The sequence below is a fragment of the Myotis yumanensis genome, unplaced genomic scaffold, assembly GCF_028538775.1.
Source record: "Myotis yumanensis isolate MYYU_CA2020_CCGP unplaced genomic scaffold, mMyoYum1.0.hap1 SCAF_12, whole genome shotgun sequence".
In the NCBI taxonomy this organism is placed as follows: Eukaryota; Metazoa; Chordata; class Mammalia; order Chiroptera; family Vespertilionidae; genus Myotis; species Myotis yumanensis.
In genome coordinates, this window is record NW_027223763.1 from 6,088,935 (window position 1) to 6,110,391 (window position 21,457).

Sequence of the window (21,457 nt, forward strand, 5' to 3'; positions counted from 1 at the left end):
TCTAGGGGAGAATCTGTTTCCTTGCCTCTTCCAGCTTCCAGGGCTGCCGACATTCCTTGATTTTTGACTCCTTCCAATTGGTGCGGTTCTGCCTGCAGCCACAGGCCCAACAGGTGCTAACCCCACACTGGCCACTAGGTGGTAGCAGAGGGTTTCTTACCCATGGCCCCTGGGAGGAAGCAGAGTGCTTCAGGCTTCAATCGATGCAATTCCGCATGTGGCCACTGGGCGGCTTAGGACCCAGAAGCCTTGTTTTAGGTTCCCAGAAGCCAGCATTCTTCTGGAAAAGTTGGGGTGAGGGGATGGGGAGCGGGATGAGATGGAGGTGGAGTGACTCTTGGTAGGCAGTGCAGATTTATACGGTTATCCAGTACAGAGACCTGTCTTATGTGGGCTGGGTAGGGCACAGCTTCTGCTGGACCTGTCCTGTGGCAATGCTTTATCCTGCTCTCTTCCCTATGGTCTGTGTCTGACAGCGCTGGGCTGGGCTGGGCTGGGCTGATACTGGACTGCCAGCTGGGGCTGGTTCTTCCCATCTTGTGCCCCGATGGGAAGGCCCCAAGGCAGTCTCAGGGGACCTCTGAAGAGCACGTGTGTCCACCGTCCTTGGTACCTGTAAGTGGGTACTGGTAGCAATCAGAAGATGGTATGGGTAGGAGTTGCTGAGTAAGCTGGGTAGGAAATCGAATATAAAGAGAAACATGTGGAAATATTTCACATGTCTCTTTCAGAGGCACACCTTGGACATCACACCAGCTTTGCTCCACCACAGCCTCATCACCACCACCAGCTAACAGCAACAAACACTTATTCTATGACATCCTCAGTTCTAAGTGCTTGACATAATTATTTCCTTTCATCCTCACAACAATCCTATGAGGGAGACAGCATCATTATGCTCATTTTACAGATGAATAAACTGAGACCTGGAGAGGTTGTGACTTGGCCAGGTCACATAGTGAGTAGTGCAACTAGAACTGGAACCAAGTCCACTGGCTCTCACCATGCTGCCATGGCTCCTGGCCCTGGATTAAAGAGGAAAGAGACCACAGTAGGACTGAAGCCACAGGAGGTTTTCTTGCCCACAAGTTTAATCATCTCCCTTGCAGCCTGGGGGAGGAAGGTGTGTGAGCCATCCCCTGCCTTCCCTCTGGTCCTTTGCCAATCCCCATGTGCAGAGGCTGGGGATGACCAAGCAGGAGCTGGAAGCAGCCTCTGCTTGAAGTTCCACGTGAAGAAGTTTCCAGTGCAAAGACCTGTCTTCTGTGAGGTGGCTGAGAGTGGGTGGCCTGTTAGATTGAGTTGTCTTTGGTGCTGACTCACTGAGAACAGATTCTGAGACGGCAGGGAGTAGGCCCCTGTCAGACACAGCCAGCGTATTACCTTCTGGGGTGCAGGACAAACAGTAGCTTGAAGCAACCTCAGGTGTGCAACAAGCGGACAGAAAATTGGTCAGGATGCCAGAGACCCGATCCACGCTAAACAAGTTGGCATTTGCAGGACACTCGCTGACATGACAGTGTGGTTCTCGGCCCAGCCAGTGGCCACATGCAGCACTAACAACAGTGTAGATGTGCAGTTGTCCACACAGAAGATGAGCCTACACTTGGACATGACCTTGCTTCTGGAAGGCCCCAGGAATTTGGACTTTGCTAAAGCTGAGAGCTTTCCTGCCTGTTACTTGGCCCATTTTACTGCAATCAGAGAGCTGCTGCAGGATCTTCCAGAAACCAACCCTGGGGTCCCGTCCTGTTCTCCCCACCACTCTGCCCTGAACCAATGCCCAGCTCTCCAGCCTCGTTATAGCTTAATAGATGGTGCCAAGGTGGGTGCACACAGGGGCTGCACACCAGGGAAGTGAGTACAGCAGATTATGGGATGAGAAGTAAACCCACAAAGGTTCTCAGAGGCCGGTTTATGGGACAGGAAACTGCCCTCCTCAACTGCAGCTCACAGAGAGGCCGGGACCTGACTTTCTGAGTCAAGTCTTTATTTGGCAACAAATGCATTCCTGTGAGGAGACCATGGGCCACCACCAGCCTCCAAAAGCACCTCCTCCAGAAAGTGAGGAACCAAGAGTCCCCTCCTCCACTGTCGCTTCGTATCACAACAGGGAGGGCACATGGAGGCCTGCCACAGGGCACTGAAGACCCTCCGAGATGTCCCCTCCTCCTCGGTCTCAGAGCAACGGTGGGAGCTGGACCCAGGGACTGGGAACCTCATGCCCGTGGCTCGTGGGGCTGTAGGGAGCTGAGCAGGAGGGAGGGACCTGGAGGATGAGGTCTTGGCTCCTGGCTCCCTGGGGGCTGGCAGGGGCTCTGGGCTCTGGCTGAGGCCCAGCTCGAAGTCACAGGCAGGCTTCTGTCCCCTCCGAAACCCAAACTGTCCCAGCTAGGAGGGCAGCCACTCCTGGAAGGGACTGTCATCGCCCCTCAAAATGGGCTGTGATTTGCTCCAAAGTCTTTCCTTTGGTTTCAGGGACACAGAACATAGTGAAAAGGACACCGCCGACGCAGAAGGCGGAGGCGAGCCAGAAAGCACCGTAGGGCCTGAGCACCTCCTGCAGAGAGAGGGGAAGAGCCAGTGTCGAGAAGGCACAGCCCTCACGTGACCACCCGCCTGCGCTGCCCAGGCGCGGGGCAGTGGAGGAGGCCGAGCACTGCCCATGGGATGGACGTTGTGTGCTGGGGAAACTGAGGCTCACTGTGATGAAGTGGCTGCCCCGGGTCAGAGAGGCACGATCCAGTGACAGTTGGGTTCCCGCCCCCCCCCCCCCCCCCCACCCCGGGGTCTGACTCCAGAGCCCACAGACTTTCCCTGTGCACTTGGCTTTGGCCCTGCCCTCTGAGGTACCAGAGGGAATGGGTGAGTGAACAGCAGGTGAGATGGACAGTGTGCACACACAGGCACTGAGGGCCCAGGCAGGGAAGACAGCAGTTCCCTTTGGTCAGAGCCTATCCATCCTCCCAGCCCAGAACCACAGCCCCTTCCTCCCTAGCGGTCCCTCCCTGGGGCAGCTGCCTGATGGGCCCGCTCCTTGGACAGACTCCAGGCCAGCCCTGGGCATCCCGGCCCCAGCCCAGCCTCCTGGTTTATTCTCCCACCTCTGTCCACTGCTGTCCCAGCCCTAAAGCGACCCTGCCCATCTCATTCCTTGCTGTCTCTGGCACCATGAACAGCCTGGATGTGGTATGTACCAGGAGACCTGGGGGCTGGGGTGGCAAATGACTGAGCAAATGCTTGTCCATCTGCTCCAACACCATCCCCCCATTGGCTGGGAAGCCCCTTAGGTGGGGCCGTGTCTGCCAAGTCTATCCATGAAAAGGTAGCAAAATGTTGAACTGAACTGATGCTCCCATCAACCCTAGAGGAAGGTATAGCACCTCCTCCATGTTCCGCCAAGGAAGCTGGTTCCGAGAAGGTAAGCAGCACACCAAGGTCACAGAGCAGGGAAGTGCAGGCAGCGTTGGAGCCAGAACTTCCCCACAGAGCCCGACGTCCCGCCCTGAGTCCTCACTGTCCAGTGGGGAGCCCCGCCCTGCTGCCCTCCACCAAGACCGCCCAAAGGCTCCCGAGTGGTCCGGCCTGGGTTCCCCTCACCCGACCCAGACGGCTGGTGCCCCGGGGGTGGGGCGGGGGGGCAGCCTGCACACAAGGCCATTCATTGACCCTGAGTCTTCTGCGAAGAGAACAATCTACAAACACTTCTCTGCTGACGGGAGGGGAGGCTGCCGGGGCCTGGACTCACCATGAGGCTGCTGAACTCTTTTGTCACCAGAAAGGCCATGAGCCAGTTGGTGAGGACACAGACGCCGGTGGCCACGCCCTTGACACGCAGAGGGAAGATCTCCGACATGAGGAGCCAGGGGATGGGCCCCCAGCCCACAGCGAAGCCTCGGGAACAAGACAGGTGTCAGCACCACAGGGACCAGACCCCTCGGCCCCCCGCAGACCCCGGGGCTGAAGCCTGGCTGGGCGGCCCACAGGGGCTGAGGGGCCTGGGTGCCTTCCCGTTGTGAGGTCGTCGGCCAGGCCCTCTGCTTCTTACACTCGGGATAACAATGGGGCCTACTCAGTGCGCTGACGGGGGACTGAGAGGAGAAGGGCTGAGCTGGGTGCTGGGCACGTGGCCAGAGCTATAAACGCAGACTTGGGACCTCTATGGACAGGTGAGACAGGGAGGCCTGGGCTTGCTGGGAGCCACTGAATGCAGCAGTGACAGGGCGTCCCCATCAGTCCCCACCCAACCTCCCCACAGGCCCCCTCTCACCAGCAATGAAGAGGCACATGCTGCCCACCGCCAACCAGGCCAGCCCTACACTGGGGTCGGCAGGCTCCATGGAGACGGGCGCTAGGAGGTCGACGTGCGAGGAGTTGCTGGAGCTACCCTGCGTCAGCTTGAAGTAGGTGCCAAAGGCACTGGTGCTGAACACCATGACCACACCTGCGGGGGAGGGCGGCGCTGGGGGAAGCGGCCCGGAGCCCGGGCATGTGGCTCAGCCCAGTGTGGCCACAGCAAGTGGCCTGGACACCTCGGAGGGGCAGTGAGCAGCACCCCAAAGCCCTGACTGAGCAGCACCACTCAGCACACGGAGGGGCTCCCGAGCCTCCCAATGGCCCCGTTACCCCCATTTCAGAGGGAAACCGAGGTTCAGAGAGGTCAAGTCACTTCCCCTCCAGGGCCCTCCGTTTCCTCATTGTCAGCTGGGGCCCAGTGGCACCTTCCTTGCAGGTTCATTGCCAGGTTACGGTGTGAGGTGGTGACGCCGTGAGCACAGGCCTGGCCTGCAGCGAGCGCTCCCGTTAAATCTGTCTTGTTCTCGGGGACACTTGTCCTCCTCCTCCCACAACACAGTGGCCTTGGTACAGACCCTCCAACCTGCAGTGGGAGCCTGGCCGGGGTCACCACTGGCACAGGGCTGAGCCCTCGGGCCTCACCTGACAAGGCCAGGAGCAGCCGCCGCCCGGCTCTGTCCATGACCAGGGCCGCTCCGGCTGTGAACAGCACCTGGATGGCGCCCACGATGACGGAGGCCAGGCTGCTGTCCTGGGGAGATGGGCAGAGGCGGGTCAGGCAGAGGCCCGGGGACAAGGCCACACCCGAGTGGCATCTGCATGAGGCAGAGGCCTCTTTACCTTGAACTTGGCCTCCTCAAAGATAGTCTCTGCGTAGAACATGACAGCGTTGATCCCCGACAGCTGCTGGAAGACCATGAGTAAGATGCCGATGGCGAAGGGCTTGTAGATGCCAGGCCGCCTCAGCTGGGCCAGCTGGAAGCCCTGCTGGACAGAAGGGGCGTCAGTGCTGCTCTGCCCTCTCCCCAGGGCGCCTGCTCCAAGGAGGGAGCCTCAGCTTCTGCTGGGTCACTCTCCGCGTCACTACGGCCTCCCCATTTGTAAGGTGAAAGGTCTCACTCCGTACATCCCTTCCTGATTTGTTGGGGGGGAGGGGGGGGGCCCACAGAGAGAGCACATGGGCAAAGGGCCAGGGGCTCCAGAATCCCACCAGCCTCAGGCCGGCCCGAGTCCTCGCCACCACCACTGGCCCCGCAGCAGCATGTGCTGACTCCTGTTCTACATGAAGAAACTAAGGCTTGACAATGGGAGTCACCCGGCAGGTAAGTGGCAGAGACTCGATTTCAACCCCTGCCCTACAACCCCCATGTAAAAACCAAGTCCTCAAGTCCGCCCTGCATGTCCCTGGGACCCTGCCAGGCCTTTCTCTTCAGTGAGACCAAGGCTTGGGCCCTGCCAAGGAGCGGGGCTTGAGCAGGCCTTTGCTTGCTGGCACACAGGACAACACTGGCTCCACGTGTGTGTGTGTGTGTGTGTGTGTGTGTGTGTGTGTGCGTGCGCGCGCATGCATGCATGCAGTTACATCCTGAGAACGGCTTGTGCTGGCTCCCTGGCTGCAAAGGGGTGAGACCTCCCTGACCCCTTCCCCCAGTCCCACCTCCCAGCCCCTCACCTGGTGCTCAGCCCCGACAGGGGGCTCTTCCCAGCCCTGCTCAGAGCCCCACAGGAACCGCACGGCAGCCAGGGCTTCCTGGCGCTTGTGCTGAGTCAGCAGGAAGCGCGGGGTCTCGGGCATGCAGCACATGAGCAACAGCATGAAGGAGGGGGGCACACAGCCCAGCACGGCCAGCCAGCGCCACTCCAGGATCCAGCCTGGATGGGGGCAGATTCAGAGCCTGGGTGAGTCACCTGGGCTTTCTCGGCAAGTGCGTGCCCCTCACCAGCCCAGGGGTCAGCTTAAGGGGTGGGCACCTACCCACCTCTGCAGCCCGTTACTGACATTGTGGTTATTGTTGAAATGCAGAAGTGATGCTACATCGGCTCCGTGAATAGGTATGTAGCCATTATACAAAGAATGAGGCCTTATACAAAGAATGAGGCCTTGCTGTGTAATGATGGCTATGACATGGTCATTTGTGTAACATTTTGGGGGGGGACAACTATGCACAGTCCTCACAGAGTCCTCATGCAGACCCTCTGGAAGGCCACCAAGAGGCAGGCAAGGCTGGTTCGCCTGGAGCCAAAGCAGGACAGGGCGGGGGACCTTTCACTGAGCGCCAGAGGATCAAAAGTCACAGGAAGTGGCGGTAATTCGACACCCATGTCTGTTCCAAATGTCAATGCGAGTGCACACTGCTGGGCCCAGAGCCGCTCCATGAGTGCTGAAAACTGCAACCCGCTAGGAGAGCACTCTCCGGAGAAGGGGAAGGAGAGGAGGTGGGCCCGCGGCAGCCAGACTGCTGCCAGGACCCTGAATTACAGTCAGGATGGTAAGTGGGTAAAAAGAAAGACCACAGAGCTGCAAATCAACCATTCTACAGACCCACAGGGCACACAGCCAGGCCCCACCACACCCATCAGGCCCAAAAGCCCCAGGCTCCCTGCCCTCCCCATGGCTCTCGGGCCGTCCCTACACAATTCTCATTGGGGGGCTGCTGCCAGGCACTTCTCGTGTCATTTAAACCCTCAGCAGCCTTGGACGAGATGGGGTTTTCTCCACCTAGAGACAGGGCAAGTGCAGCTCCCAGAGGCTGAGTGGGCCCAGGCCACGCAGCCAGTAAGTGGCAGAGGCCCTCCCGTGATCGGGCTGCCAGATCTGAGCCCCGCCCTCTTTCTACCCAGTTCTAGTGCAAACACTTCTCTGCTGGCCCCAGCTCCACCCTCAGGGTCCCCCGGAACCCGCCTCCTTCACGCTGCAAATCCAGTACTGATGTTTCTGAGGGAGACATGCTTGGGCCCGAGCGCCTGGGCTGGAGATTGTTGGGGTGCCCCGGCTGCCCCTTGAATCCTGTTTGTCACTGCACAGTGAGGCACCTAAGCAGCCAGCTCTCCCGAGACCCTGGGAATGGGCTTCTGCCCAGGAGGGTGAGCACCTTTGTCAGCTCTTCCAGGGACTTAGGCACATCCCACGCTTCCCGGGGCCTCAGGGAGGGGGTCTGGAACCCAGCACCTCGGGCGCTGGCTGTGAAACCTCGGGCAACTCCTGTGACTTCTCCTGAACTTCAGTTTCCGTGGCTTTAAAGTGGCCAAGTGGCCATTAAAAGGGATCAAAAGAGAAGATGTGAAAACTCTCACCTGCCAGATAGGCCAGGAGGATGCCCGTGACGACCATCAGCTGCACACAGGAGCCCAGCAGCCCCCGCACTTCAGGGTAGGCAATCTCGGAGATGTAGACCTGTGAGCAGGTAAGGGGAGAGCTGCAGGCCCGGTGGGCCCCTGACTGCAAGCCCTGGGTCAGAGCCTTGCTCATACCTCCCGCTCCCACCTAGTGATCTGCAGGTGTTTAAAGGGGTGAGGGTATCTGTGTGGCTGCTGTGTGCAGGGCGATGGGGGTGGGCACAGAGCTTTGCAAACTTCCATGTAATTGCATCATTACCCTTGGTAACACGCAGACGGGTGCAGCAGGTGTGGGTGGGGCCTGAGAGTCTGCCTTCTAACTAGCTCCAGGTGACACCTGGCTGCTGGCGTGGTGCCCTTGGGGTTAAAGCAGGAACTCTTCACCTCAATGGTTATCAGCGACTATGCTCAGTGGCCAAAGAGGCCTCGCCCTTACTTCTGGGTTACTCCATCCCTATGCCCATGGCTTAGGTGTGTTTTTGCCCAGCAAAAACCCCAAACATAAAATCCAACCCAGCTGCCCAGCCAATACAGGTGAAATGAGTGGCAGGTGCAACGGGATGAGCAGGGAGAAACCCACGCCACTGCTTTCAATCTCGACCCGGCTGGGGTGTGGGTGGTGGGTCCCCCAAGCCCATGGCCAGCAGATCCAAGTCCTTCATAAGCCACGACAGGGCTGATGGGCGTCTCTGATTCCTCGCCCACTGCATGGGGTGACCGGTCATTCTCACTCACAGGGGAGGGAGCTGGGGTCCCAGAGGCGGCAGAGCCGGGAAGCCAGCCTGGCTGTGCTGGGTCAGGAGCTGACAGAAGCAGGGAAGCCGCGGGAGCCCTGGTGTGTGAGCAGCGAAGGGGAGTGGCCTTTGCCCCAGGACAAACCGGGCAGGATTTTCCTGCTAAACTGTCCTCAGTGGTCTGAATGTCAGTGGGGGTGGGGGTGGGGGGTGGGGTTCAAGCCATATTGCGAGGCTTCTGATGACCATCCACAGAGCAAAAGGGAGGCCAAGTTAAGCGGCACAATCCTGGGTAATCACTTGGCCACTGACCAGTTGAGTCTGGACAAAGGACTTCACTGTGGGAAACTTCCTCTGCAAACGGGGCCCACTGAGGGCAAGGGAGAGAAAGCAGATGAGGGCCACCCGAGGCCCCGGGAGAACCACGCCCCCAGTCTGCTCCTCCTCGGTTCCTGGGCGCGAGGCTACGGGCCACTCACCGGGGCCACTAGCGAGGCAACGCCGCAGGCCAGGCCGGTGAGGAGGCGGCCCCCGAGCAGCATCCACACTTCCTGGGCGGCGGTGATGACGGCAAAGCCGGCCACGAAGGGCACCGTGCAGATCAGGAGGCTCAGCTTGCGCCCGGCGCGGTCCACCAGCCAGCCCCCCAGCACGCCCCCCGCCGCCGCGCCCAGGGTCACGATGGCCTGCGGGCGATCGCCAGCTGAGGAGGGGGCGCCAGGGGGGCGCGGCCCAACCCCGCCCTCCACCCCACCCCCAGCGGCCTCCGAGGGAGGGGGACCGGGTCCCCGACTGGTGGTCGGAGAGAGGGTGACCCGTGGCGGGGGAACCGGGACGGAATCGGCGCAGGGTCTCCGTGTCCGCCCCGAGCCAGGCCGGGGGAGGGTCCCCCCGCGCGTCCCAGGGGTGGGCGTGGGGGGTCCCAGCCGGCGGCCTCACCCCGAACCAGGAGGCGGCGTCGTCGCTGAGGCGTGGGGCCGGGGGCGCGGCGCGGCGCAGGCTCGGGATGGCCGGGGAGCTGTATCCGAGCGCGAAGCCGAAGCTGAGCGGGCCCAGGGCAGCGGCGAAGGCGGCGAGGAAGACGCGGCGGCCGCGGGGGACGCTGCGGGGATAGGCGGTCGGTGAGCGGCGCCGGCCCGGGCGGAGCAAGAGGGGCGAGGCCGCGCCCCAGGCCCGGGTTCCCCCGCCCGCCCACCTGCCACCCGGCGGCCGAAGGAGCGGCTGGGTCTCCTCCTGGTCCTCAGGCGTCATGTCCGCGGCCCACGCCGGCAGGTCCTGGTGCAGACACCGGCTCTCCCGGCAGAGCCGGCCAACGGGCCTGTCTGGGAGGCCCTGGGCGGCAGCGGGCGTGGGTGTGGGAGCAGCCAATGGGAACGCAAGACACTGTAGCGTCACCGTTGGGACCCGCCCTACAGGTCAGAGCAGACCAATGGGAGCAAAGATACGGTAGGCGGAACGCGCTGGAACCGCCCCTAGGTCAGAGCTATCCAATGTGTAGGAGGGGCGGGGTTTGTCATCCTCCAGCCGAGCCGGCCAATGAGGGTGGAGGGCGGGGATTGCACTTGTCTGGGAGTCGCCGCTCTGTCTAGCTTCAGCCAATGGGGTTGGAGCCGGACGAAGGCGGAGCACGTGGGCCCCCCCAGGACTTCCAGCCCCTCGCTGGCGGTTGCCCCGTCTTTCCACAGTCGAGTCTGCAGTTCCTGCTCCTCGTGAGCCCGGCTCTGGGCCCTGACGTGCAGAAGCCTGGCCCCTCCGCCCGGCCCTGCTCTGCCCACCGAGAGCCGCAGGGCTGGAGTTTCCAAAAGACTGTCGCGTGTCACTCTCCTCCCAGACTCAGAGCCTGGACCCGCCGGGCTCTGGGGGCGTAGGCGTGGCCCCGCGCGCACCCCACCTGCGGGTCACCATTGGCTGCAGAGCCCGCGACGACTAGGACCGCCGGGTGCTGGGGACCGTGTTGGGCGGGGCCCCCAGGCCGCCTGTGGGACTGATCAGGGCGTCAGCAGTGAGCTTCGCGCTCCCTGTTCAGTATCACCCACTTCACAGGTAACCCTGACTCTTGAATATTCATCCAAATACTTCGCATCTTGCCGGCCAGCGTGGCTCAGGGGGTGAGTCGACCTATGAGCCAGGAGGTCACGGTTCAATTCCCTGTCAGGGCACATTCCCTGGGTTGCAGGCTCGGCCCCCAGTTGGGGCCATGCGGGAGGCAGCCAATCGGGGATTTTCTTCCATTAATGTTTCTGTCTCCCTCTCCATTCTTCTCTGAAATCAATAAAAATATATACACCGCTCATCTTTGGGTCCGCTGCGGATGTTGATAGCCAGCCACTCTGGGTGCCCCCCAAGTCACTGCTGCAGGAGCGAGGTCCTCCCCTCGCTCAGGGCTGAGGAGCACCAACACGGTGCCGCCGCTGGGGTGGTGCGGGTGATTCTGGAAGGAACCAGGGCTGAGAGGCGTAGCTTCTCATCTTTCTCTGGGCCTGTGTTTCATCTCTAATGGAGATGAGATCTGTCTTCCAAGAGAGTTTGGAGCAGGGGCTGAGCAGGGGCAACGTACACAAACACCAAGCACACGCGTGCGAAGCTCTCCGTGCTAGCCAGTGTGATCATGGTAGCTGTTTGCCCTCTGCAGTCATCTGACTGCACCATAAGGACAGGCATCTTGTGCTCGAGCTGTAAATTCTCATCACAGCACTTCTTACCGCTTTGTGGTCACCTGTTTACTGCTCTCCGGCCCCATGCACGTGGTCTTCTGCAGACAGCACCTGTGTTTGCAGTGGATGCATGACTCAGACTCCAGGGGTAAACTGCTCAGTTTACTTTGTAACTCAGCCGGTGGGGTGTGTGCAGAGGCTTTGCAGACAGGGTACTCCAGTGAGTCCAGCTAGGCCAGCTCTGAGCCTACAAATCGACTCCTGCCCCCTGGCTGGTGGTCTCCCTCCCGTGGGTGTTCAGTTCTTGACCACTAAGCAGATATTGCTGCCAGAGCAGCCTCCTGCCCCTTTATAGCAAAGCACCATCCACCTGATTAGTAGGGTCCACTTCTTGCCCTTTCTACATTCATTCGTCAGATTTGTGACTTTGGTCAAGTCATGGGGTGCCTAATACTGCCCAATTGTTTGGAAAAATGGTCTACAAAGCCCTTGGTTTTTCTATTCCAGAATGAGAAGCAAGAACCATCAGGGGAAGAAATTAACAGGAAAAAACACCCATACAAGCTCAGAAAGCTCACAATTAGCTTAACATGAACATCAGCCCGGTCCAACTGACACCATCACTGGCTGTGTACAGTGGGCAGGGGAGAGAGCCCAGCTCTGAGACCAGAGAACTCACAGCTTCAAGCCATTGCTCCGTTCTGAGCCTGTTTCCTTATTTGAAAGCAAACAATAATAAAACCTAATTCACCAAACTTTGGGTGAGTTCGAGATACAGGATGTAGTGGACTTGTGTTCCCCCGTATGTGACAAGGGCATAACAAAACGCAAAGGAAGGACCAGCGTGCTGAATGCTGCGGAGACCACGAGAAGACACGTTCGGTTGTAAGCGCCCCACGTGCCTCTACATAGAAAGCACCATCTTTACTTCGTTACTAATTTACCTTCTGACTCTGGCCGCCTGCCTTCTGCTGAAGGGACCCAGGCGGCCTTCAGCTTGCCTTCTCCACCGTGTTGAACCGTGTGTGCGGCAGGCAGGGGCAGGGAGGGGAGCAGTGTGCAAGGTCCACGAGGAGGCAGGTCATGATCAAGGTCAGATCAAGGTCATGTCACACAGCTCTCTGCACTTAACAGGGGAAGTGATTTCAAGTGTCTTTTGGTGGGTAGTGTAGACGAGAAGAGATCTACTAAAACGGACGAATGCCAGAGGTAAGTTTCCTTCTTCACACATTGAACTTTTACGATGTTAGGGACACTAAGTTCCCCCTTTAACTGTTCTGGCTGGAGGCTTACATTTCCCTGTTTCATTTGCACCCAGATTCTCTTCTCACTTGGAGGAGGGAGCAGGGGAAGGCAGATAAGTAACAAGAGGAAGGACAATCATCTGGTTCACGGGAAAGAGCAAAGCAGAGCGAGGGAGAGGAAGGCACTCAAGAATGCTAGTTTTGATAACTGTTCTCTGGTTATGATTTCAGAGTAACAATAAAACCAAACAAAATAATCTCAAGACTCTTCAGCTTCTTCCTCTACCTTACTATTTTTGTGAGACACAAGGAGAAAGGCACAGGGGCTTCTGAGACCTAACCATCAGCTTTTCTCAAGAGTCCAGGGGCAGGATCGGGGCTGGTGTCGGTGACAGGGACCTGAAGCAGTCATTGGGCCAGAGGTGAAGAAGAAAACTTATTTATAATACATTTAAAAAGCAATGGCTTTTCTTTGTAAAAGAAACACATTCTAGACATGAAAAAAATAATCTTCCCACCTAAGTATATAAAATATAAGAGAAGGCTGCCATAGAAAGAGTGAACATTTTTGATTTATTCAAAGTTTTAATCTAAAACCTCAATGAAATCTACCACCTGTATTACAAGGGGACTGATGGTTCCTGCACAGAAAGAAACCAAGGTCGAGAGAGACGGCACTGGGCACTAGAGACCGACCCGGACTGGCGAGCGGCAGAGGTTTGGTCCAATAGATCGCGGACAGGCTAGACGCCGCGCTGTTGGGAAATGATGTCAGAACTGGTGAAAGTATAAACGTCCATAAGAAAACGAAAGGTGGAAAACTCGACTTGGACTCTGTTTACTTCAAGTCGATGATGTCTTCATCCGAGGAAGCCGGGAGCTGGAAGGGGCTGCTGCCCCAGACGGGGCTGCCTTCTCTGTCTTCCCCAGGGTCCTGGTCGGAGCCCGTCGAGGCGCACTGCCCCTCGGGATTGGCCTCGGCAGTAGAAGGACTTTCCAAGGAGCCCGATGTGATCCTAGAAGAGAAGAGTCGCTGGGAAAGGATTGCTGCGAAGACCAGAGGGGCCTAGTGTCTGGCAGTTCCGAGCTCCTAAGCCTGTCTCCCCCCTCCCACTGGGGGCGCGGTGGGGACATGCAGGAGTCACCCACCACCCCAACAGAGCTTGGGGCCTGCAATCTGGCAGCCCGACCTCCTGGACTGGTGGGAGCTGCAAAGGCCAGGGTGACAGACCTCAGAGGTGCTTGTGAGGCATTTTACCTGCTTCAGTGCCCACACGATACTGTCCAGTGGCTCCCGTGGCCTGAGGCTAAGGCTGAAACTCCCACCCACAGGGCTACAGGCCCTGCCCTGCCCTGCTGACCCCTCCAGCCCCTCCCAGCCCTCTGTGTGTCTCCATGTCTCTCTTGCTCAGCTCAGTGTCACTTCCTTAAAGAAACCTTCCTCCTAGCCTCCCCCCGCCCTAAGTAGACCTATCCACCCCACACCCCCTCATTTATCTCTTTTTTAAATTTCCTTACAGCGACTGCATCCTCTGCATCACCTGCCACCCAGGGATGCCGTCTGTCTTAGGTTGTCCTTGTTGTCCTTCCCCACAGGCCTGCGAAGGCCCTGTCGCCCATCTCCACGTCCCCACACCCAGCTCGGTGCCAGGAGCTCCATGGTGGTGTGTTGAAGGAATTAATGGAGCATGCATGGTGTCGTGTGGGGGACACAGAGGATCTCAGGGGACCAGCCAGTGGGATTCGACAAGCAGTCACTGGGCTGTGGCACTACGCTGCCAGCAGAGGCTTTGGCTGTTCCACTCCCACCACAAGCACTGCAGACGTGCCTTTCCCCGTCACTCCTACTGAGCGCTTTGTTTAAAAAAATTATGTCCATAAATATGGGGAGCAAAAATACAAACATGCCTGACTCTTAATGAGCATTTGTCGGGTTGCTAGTGGGTTGCCCATCTGTCGGGGCGCCTCCGGCAGGCTGTGCTCTCCGGGGAGCCTCCATGAGGGCTCCCCTGCGGCTGGTCCAGGGGCCGCCCACAGCGTCAGGGCAGCAGACAGGTCTCCTGCCAGGGCTGCGACTCGAAGGGCCACCCCTGAGCAGGGGCTGCTGGGGCTGCTCTTTCTTTACCTGTCGCTGCTCGTTGATCTCACTGTCTCCGGCGCGGAAGCTCCGCGGCTTTCTTCGAACTGCTTCCGGGCCTTTGACTTAGGCTTCGGTGCTGCCTCTGACCTGGGGCTACCGTTGTCGGAGAGGCCTGGATTGCAGGGGAGAACTAGAGGTCAGAGGTCATCGCCACAGAGCTGCCGCAGAGACAGAACATGCCCTTCTTCTTGGTTGGGAACTGGTGCATTATTGGGATAGTCAGAAAGAAAGAAGATACAGGATATATTTTTATTTATTTATTTAATATATTTTTATTGATTGCAGAGAGGAAGGGGGAGGGAGAGAGAGAAACATCAAGGATGAGAGAGAATCATTGATCGGCTGCCTCCTGCACCCCCACACTGGGGATTGAGCCTGCAACCTGGGCATGTGCCCTGACTGGAATTCAAACCATGACCTCCTGGTTCATAGGTTGATGCGCAACCACTGAGCCACACTGGCTGGGCTCCAGTATATATTTTTTAAAATTGTATCAGATTAGACACTATTTACAAACAGCCTTCCCCCCCTTAGCCATGATTTAGGCAGCTTTCCCTACCAATAAACATAGATCGAGGCTTGGTGGGGTGAACTGTATAGTATTCCTAGGTATAGATGCACTGTAACTTATTTAAAAATCCCTTTCTAAAGGGAAAGTTTCTTTTTAGCACATTACTTTTGAGGATGATGACTATCCAAAGACAAAACCAGCTGGTATGGTTACAAACAGTGAAAAGAGATAATTGAGCCATTACCCAGCAGTTCCCTGCGGGTCCTGCTCGCTATTTCTTTAATCTCCATCCGGGACAGGGACAAGGAGTGAGTGACGGGAATGGCAGCGATGCCCACGCTGATGGAGGTGGGCGGGGTGATGACCTTGGGGACCAAGGGCGATTTCAGAGGTCGCTCGATGCTTCTGCCCACGAGGTTTCTGAGTGGAATCTTGTACAGATTTTTTGACTGAATTTCACCTGAAAAGTGATTTAGAAAGGAGCATCAGGACTTTAAGAGAAGTTCATATTATTTACAAGAGGGTAATTTCTGGTTCCTCAACAGTTAGCAGGAAGGAAGATTTGATGCCGCACGCTGATCCCCTGTTCCCAGCAGGAGCAATGAAGTGATGGTGCCTGCGGCCGGTTCTCGAAGGGCACCGCTGTCATGGTAACGAGGATGAGATGCACAGGAGTGAGGGGCAGAGGAGACCCGCCAGCAGCTGCAGAGGCCAGCGGGGAGCCGGGCTTTAGGGTAACAAGGAGCATAAAGGGGATTGATGTGGTGAGAAGCTGGGACAACCAGCAACCTCAGCAAAGGCCTCTGGATTCGTGGGCAAAGCCAGGTAGAGAGCAAGACTGGGTGTGCTGAGCAGCGTGTAGGCTTGATGACCAAATCCTTTTAGCTATAATCCCCGTCTGTTGTTAACATCCCAGAAGGAAAACTAGCTTTGCTTGGCCCGGAATCCCCTCGCCCTCCCGCCCTCCCCGCTTCTCCCCACTGAAACAAGTTTTTTTCATTATGGGATTTTTTTTTTGTTATCACCAAGTTTCTTTTTTCTTTCTTTTTTTTTTGAAATAATTCTTTATTGTTGGAAGTATTACATATGTCCCCTCTTTCCCCCCACTGACCCCCAACAGCCTCCCCCGTCCCCCCTGCCCCAGGCCTTCAGCACCCTACTGTCCGAGGCCATGGCCATGCATATGTGCATACAAGGTCTTTGGTTGGTTACTGCCCCCCCCCCCCCGCCCCACCTCCTCCCACTTCCCTCTGAGATTCCCCACTCTGTTCCATGTCTCTGGATCCGCTCTGTTCATCAGTTTATTTTGTTACTTAGATTCCACATACAAGTTCGGTCACGTGATCCTTGTCTTTCTCAGACTGACTTATTTCACTCAGCATAATGCTCTCCGGGTCCCTCCAGGCGGTCTCGGGTGAGAGATCCGTCTGTTTCACTCTGCACAGTGTTCCATGGTGTGAATGTGCCCAGCTTCCTCATCCCCTCGTCCACTGATGGGCACTTGGGCTGCATCCCCAAGTTTCTTAAGGATGCAGCCAGTGCACTCAGAATACACGTTTTTTATGGCTTTAAATAGTGACTTCCTTGGGCGGTGGTCACGTGCTGATATTTGACAAGGAACGGACTAAGAAACCTCTGAACAAGACAGTGAAAACGGGACTCACCTTCCCCCAGGGACGACGGGAACACCGGAGCGTCTCCGCCCGGGGGCGTCTGAGGAGAGTTGTGGGCACTGGCCCCCTTGGAGCTGCCTCCAGACAGGACCTCGCTCTCGGCCGCGGCTGCTGTGAAGTAGATATCCGACTGGGAGGAAGAGACAAGACACTGAGGGCTGCCGCTGCTGGGGACCCTCGTCCTCACTCAGCTCCTCCCCAGCGCACCCCAGGGCAGCGCTGTGCCCGATGCTGCGGGAGAGGCCGGCACCGCCCCCCACCTGCACCAAACAACCGCTCGCTCGGGGACTAAGCGGGGCGCTCTGCAGCCCACGGCCTCACATGAAAACCCCACGGGGGCGCTTCCAGCCTCCTCATCGCCCCCTGGCGTCCTGACCCCTGACTGGCTGGGAGGGGAGTCTCCTGCGCTTGGGGCCCCACAGCCCCTCGGATGGAAACATCGGGGTCTGCTCACCCTGGAGGCCACGAGCTGCAGCTGAGGCACGACCGCGGTGTGGACCAGGTTCCCGTTCACCACCAGGCGGATCTCCATGGAGTCGGGGGTGAAGGCCAGGAGGTACGGGAAAGCACAGACTGCAAGGCAGCGGGGCGTCAGCTCCAGCCCCCACTTGTGGCTGTCTCGCATCCCTCCTCACTTCTTGGGAGCTCCCGCCCCTCCCAGTGCTCCGGCTGCCTCTCCTACTTCACGGGCCTGTGCCCAGCTGTGGATCTTGAACCACATACACGAGGCACCACCACGCGTGTCGTGATATCCCAGTGACGGACAAAGTCCCTGAGTTTCTGTGGTTCTAGACTTTTCAACTACGGGAATGGCGCTGGAAGCACTGGGCTTCCCCTCCCCCACGTCAGTCAGGGTGTTAGGACTGATCTCGCCCTTGCATTTTAGAAAAAGGCAAGTGGGGCCCAGAAACAAAGGATGCTAAAAGCTGAGATTTAATTGATCTCAAAGGATCATGTGCTCAGAACTGGGAGGAACCGCAGAGACAATAGTCCTAAAAGGGGAACAATAGAAACTACTGAGTACCCATCTTCACATAATTTATGGCAATTTAGCAGGAAGCCAGCGAGTCTGCTGATGCAGGCCTGACAGGCCCAGGGAATGCTCGAGGGAAGAGTGCAGGCAGGGACTTTCTTACCAACTGCGTAAGGAGCCTGGTTCCAACAGAATTGGAAATCGGACGCAGACGGTTGAACCAAAAAAGAGCCCCCATTAAACGGACACACTTTTTTATAGATGCAACTGTCTGCAACGAAACAATAGGACTCATTTTTGTTGGAGACAATACTTAGATGACTGTAATTAGATGCATGACAAGCAGACGACAGGAATAGCACCCTGACTGCTGTTCTTTACAAACAGCTGGTGCGAATACTGTCCCGAGGCCAGGTTCCCAGGGGCAGCACTGCAATAACCACAGCTGCCACTTTGGGAGACTTTACCACGAGCCAGGCTCTGGGCTTTGAAAACACCACCCACTGGATCTGTACGGCCTTATGAAGTGGATGCGATTATTGCGCCCATTTTACAGATGAGAAAATTGAGGCGAGGAGAGGTGAAGTAGCTGGTCTGAAGTCTCAGCAGTACCATGTGGGGAGAACACGGGTCCGCCTGACCGCAGAGAAGGGACACTTGCTGGCAGCCCTCGGATCAGGAAGCCCCCCTGCGGGGCAGGTCCCACACGGAGCCCCACTCGGCAGGACTAGTGGTGAGAGCTCCACACGCCCCTCCTCCCAACGTTTTATTAGGAAACCTGAAGCCACAAGCCTGCATCGCCTGGTGACCCTGGGCCAGCATTAGACGAAGGCCAGGTTACCTCAGCTGCCCTGTTCCTGGCCGGCTCCCAGCTCTAAACACCCGTCCCGTGGTTTGGACCGTCTCGTAGGGAGGGCAGGGCGTTCACGTGGAAGCAGAGGCCCCTAGTATTCCAGGAGCCATCATGGGTTAGCCATACAATTTTATTCTTAAATCCTTGACCTCTCTTCCTCCTCTGGCTATCACCCTCTTCCTCTCTCTCTTTTTCCTTCAAAGCAAAAGTCTTTGCGAGACTTGTCTCTATTCCTCTTCCCCATTCTCTAGTGTCCTGTGTGGTCAGCTTTTGCTCCCACTTCTGCCCCAAAGACACCTGCTCGGAACAAGGTTCCCAGCGACTCCACCTGGTAAAGCCAGAGCGGCTCTCAGACCCCGCCCACTCCTGGTCTTCCTCCTGCCGCCCCTCCGTCTTCCGTGCTGGCTCCGCCTGTCTCTCTCCCCACTTCTCTTTATGCAGTCTCTTCAGTCTCGTGACTCCAGATGTCAGTTACATGCTAACCACCCAGTGCTATCTCCAGCCAGCCCTCCCGCTGGGCTCCCAGCTCCGGACGTGACCCAGCTGATGGCTCAGGGCTCCACTGGGATAACTGGGAGGCGCTGACGCATCCAAACTGAACTCGGATGTTTCCCCCAAGCGCCCTGCTCTTCAAGGTCCCTCTTCCTGGTAAATGTATCCTCCGTTCTTCCGGCGGCCCGGGGCCCCACCTGCGGAACCTGCCTCTTCCTCTCATACTGTCCATCTGACCCATCAGCCAAGGGCCTGGGTTCTCAGGTTTAAAATACACCCAGGAACGGCCATCATTCACCAGGTGAGTGTGGCCGCTGGTACCTGCTCCCCCACCTTGACCGGCTTCCTGCCGCCTGCCCCCTGCCCGCTGCCCGCTGCCCGCTGCCCGCAGGGATGCTGCGGCCTGCCCTGCCGGAGGGAACCAAGCTTCCTACGTGTACAGAGAGGATGGCGGCTCCTGTTCCCACGCTCCCTTTTCATTCTGGGTTTCGTTCCCTCGTTCTAAAAACCAGCTCTATCTTTCTGTTCGGAACTGCTCGCCCACCTAAAACCCGTCCCACCTTTCGAGACATTAAAAGGAAAAATAAATCTACATCAGTGTTTAAAGCATCCTGTCACAAGTTTTCCTCATAGATTTTTTGATAAAGTAAAAAGACCACACTTTGAAGAGATTAACATCTTGCAAAAGTGACTTTAAACACGTGACCCCTGCTCCCCTTGTCCCCGAAAACCTGGGAGAGAGGACAGCAAAGGCCTGGCCACCTGAGCACTGGCGGGTCAGACGGAGCCCCTGGCCTTTCCTGCTGCCCCAACTGGGGACCTTCTCACCCAACGTTCCTTCTTACCCAGCGGCTGAGACAGAACTGAGGCCAAAATAGCCTAAAAGAGAGACTTATTGTTGGGGGGGCTCCTTCTTTGTGACTACTTCTCCCAACTTGCTCCCCATAAATCTCAAATTCTGAAAGATGTTTTCTAAACAAAGTTCTCTCTTCATCACTGGCTTCCCCATACTTATTAATCAAAGATTAATCAGAATATCTGCCGCATGTGACATAAACAACGTCACCACTCTACATTAATTCCATTCTAGGCTGAAAAAATATGTTTTCCTGCTTCAGTTAGACTGGCAGCCTTATGCACAAAAATGTTACTACTCTTAGCCATGAAAAGATCCTTTTTTTGTAGTGTAAGGTTAGCTTTTGAAATGCTGCAAATCCTTAAAGACCCTGCTTGGCACCTTTGGTCTGCCCACACCCACCTGCCACCTGACCCAAAGTACCCCACCGAGGCCGGAGACCAGGGAGAGGCGCTTTCACTGGCACCTGAGAAACAGCCACTAGGAGTCCCTGTGGTTAAAATTCTGGGCGAGGGAATCACGAGGGCCTAAATGTGAGCCCTGGCTCCGCGGCTTCGCATGATCTGAGAAAGGCAGTTCACTGCCCCCGGCCTCAGCTGCCTTTTCTCCAAACTACAGGTAATAAGAGCACCTGAGAATTACGGAGACGCTGACTCCAGCGTCCTGAGCTCCGCACGTGGCAGGCAGCAAGGGCTCCCTACACGGAAGCTGTCACTCTGTCACCCCCACACCCTAGAGACGGGCCACGATCCGGGCGTATTGGCAGATCTAGGTAGGAATGCAATGTTTAGATGTTTCCTGGAGCGCAGTTAAGGCCACGGGAATGAACCAAGGTTAAGTCCCTTCCAATTGCCCCCCAAAAGGGATGGTGGATTTCAGCAGATAAAGACACAAGCACATGGCTCACTTACAGTTGTAGCACAAGAGCAGCCCGGCTTCCCCATCTTCGTAAACATCAATAGCTGCAACGAAATGAACCTGCAATGGTAACGAGCGGGGTCGTGGGCAGGCGAGAAGTTTCAGGGGCTCCCAGCACCCCGCCCAACAGCAGCCTCCCGCGTCCCTCAGGTGCCTTTGTGGGCCACGCTGCCCCTCGACTGCCTGCCCTGCCCTCCCAGCGGGGGCTCGTGCCGCGGCTCATCTCGCTCCAGGGCAGCCGTTGGCATCAGGCAGGCCTATGGGGACTCTGCCAGGACTGAGCTGACAGCGTGGCTGTGTTCAGAGTCAGGCTGTGGGGCAGGCCATGGAGGAGCGCCAACCACGGCCGGGATCAGGGACAGAGCCACAGCGGGGGCCTCCCCACTCCCTCCTGAGGCCCCCGCAGCCTGTCGGACCGTTACTGACACTCAGCGAGGCAGACCCGCTTCATGCTCCCACCCGATCCCTGCCTCGGGATGGAGGACGTGAGAGCCAACGAGAGAGCTTTCGGAAAAGGCATTCTGGGTCCTCACTCCTAGAGATCCTGACGTTGTAGTCTAACGTGGGGCATTGGCTTTTCAATTTTTATTTGCTTAAAAGGCAGTTCATTTTATTGGCATTTAGAAATGATGAAAAGAACGTATGGTGTTTGTGAAAATGAAAACGCACAGCTTTGTACCACGTGAGGCCTGTGCCCTGCCTTCCCAGCGCCCGCGGAAGAGGACGCCCAGCTGGGCCGTGGCCAGCCTTCCCGTGTGGCTCGGGGTGAGCTCCCAA

The 21,457-nt window shown here is 57.4% G+C and overlaps 2 protein-coding genes across 7 annotated transcripts in view; both read right to left on the reverse strand.

Moving 5' to 3' along the window:
* Positions 1-1,073: 1,073 nt before the first annotated feature.
* On the reverse strand, positions 1,074-9,686 carry SLC2A8 (solute carrier family 2 member 8). 4 transcript variants are annotated; one of them, XM_070430630.1, is made up of 10 exons: positions 9,562-9,686; positions 9,306-9,468; positions 8,846-9,052; positions 7,591-7,690; positions 5,969-6,168; positions 5,137-5,280; positions 4,939-5,047; positions 4,271-4,444; positions 3,749-3,894; positions 1,074-2,560 (listed from the first exon to the last, which is right to left on the reverse strand). In XM_070430630.1, exons 1-10 carry the CDS (start codon positions 9,615-9,617, stop codon positions 2,423-2,425), a joined length of 1,437 nt encoding a protein of 478 aa, XP_070286731.1. In that variant the 5' UTR covers positions 9,618-9,686; the 3' UTR covers positions 1,074-2,422. The 4 variants fall into 4 exon arrangements, with proteins under 4 accessions (XP_070286731.1, XP_070286729.1, XP_070286732.1 ...); XM_070430628.1 differs by having other exon boundaries at positions 5,137-5,283; XM_070430631.1 differs by lacking the exon at positions 8,846-9,052 and having other exon boundaries at positions 5,137-5,283.
* A 3,116-nt stretch (positions 9,687-12,802) lies between these two features.
* The window catches only part of GARNL3 (GTPase activating Rap/RanGAP domain like 3), a 94,431-nt gene continuing 85,776 nt past the window's right edge, over positions 12,803-21,457 (reverse strand). For 2 of the 3 annotated variants that reach the window (XM_070430636.1, XM_070430635.1), the window contains exons 23-29: positions 20,674-20,740; positions 17,725-17,832; positions 17,043-17,161; positions 16,580-16,718; positions 15,160-15,375; positions 14,390-14,516; positions 12,804-13,280 (exon numbers count right to left, since the gene is read on the reverse strand). In XM_070430636.1, the coding sequence (XP_070286737.1) occupies positions 13,103-13,280; positions 14,390-14,516; positions 15,160-15,375; positions 16,580-16,718; positions 17,043-17,161; positions 17,725-17,832; positions 20,674-20,740 (954 nt within the window). In that variant the 3' untranslated portion in view covers positions 12,804-13,102. Of the gene's footprint in view, positions 13,281-14,389; positions 14,517-15,159; positions 15,376-16,579; positions 16,719-17,042; positions 17,162-17,724; positions 17,833-20,673; positions 20,741-21,457 lie in introns of all 3 variants that reach the window. The other variant, XM_070430634.1, reaches the window with a different exon arrangement.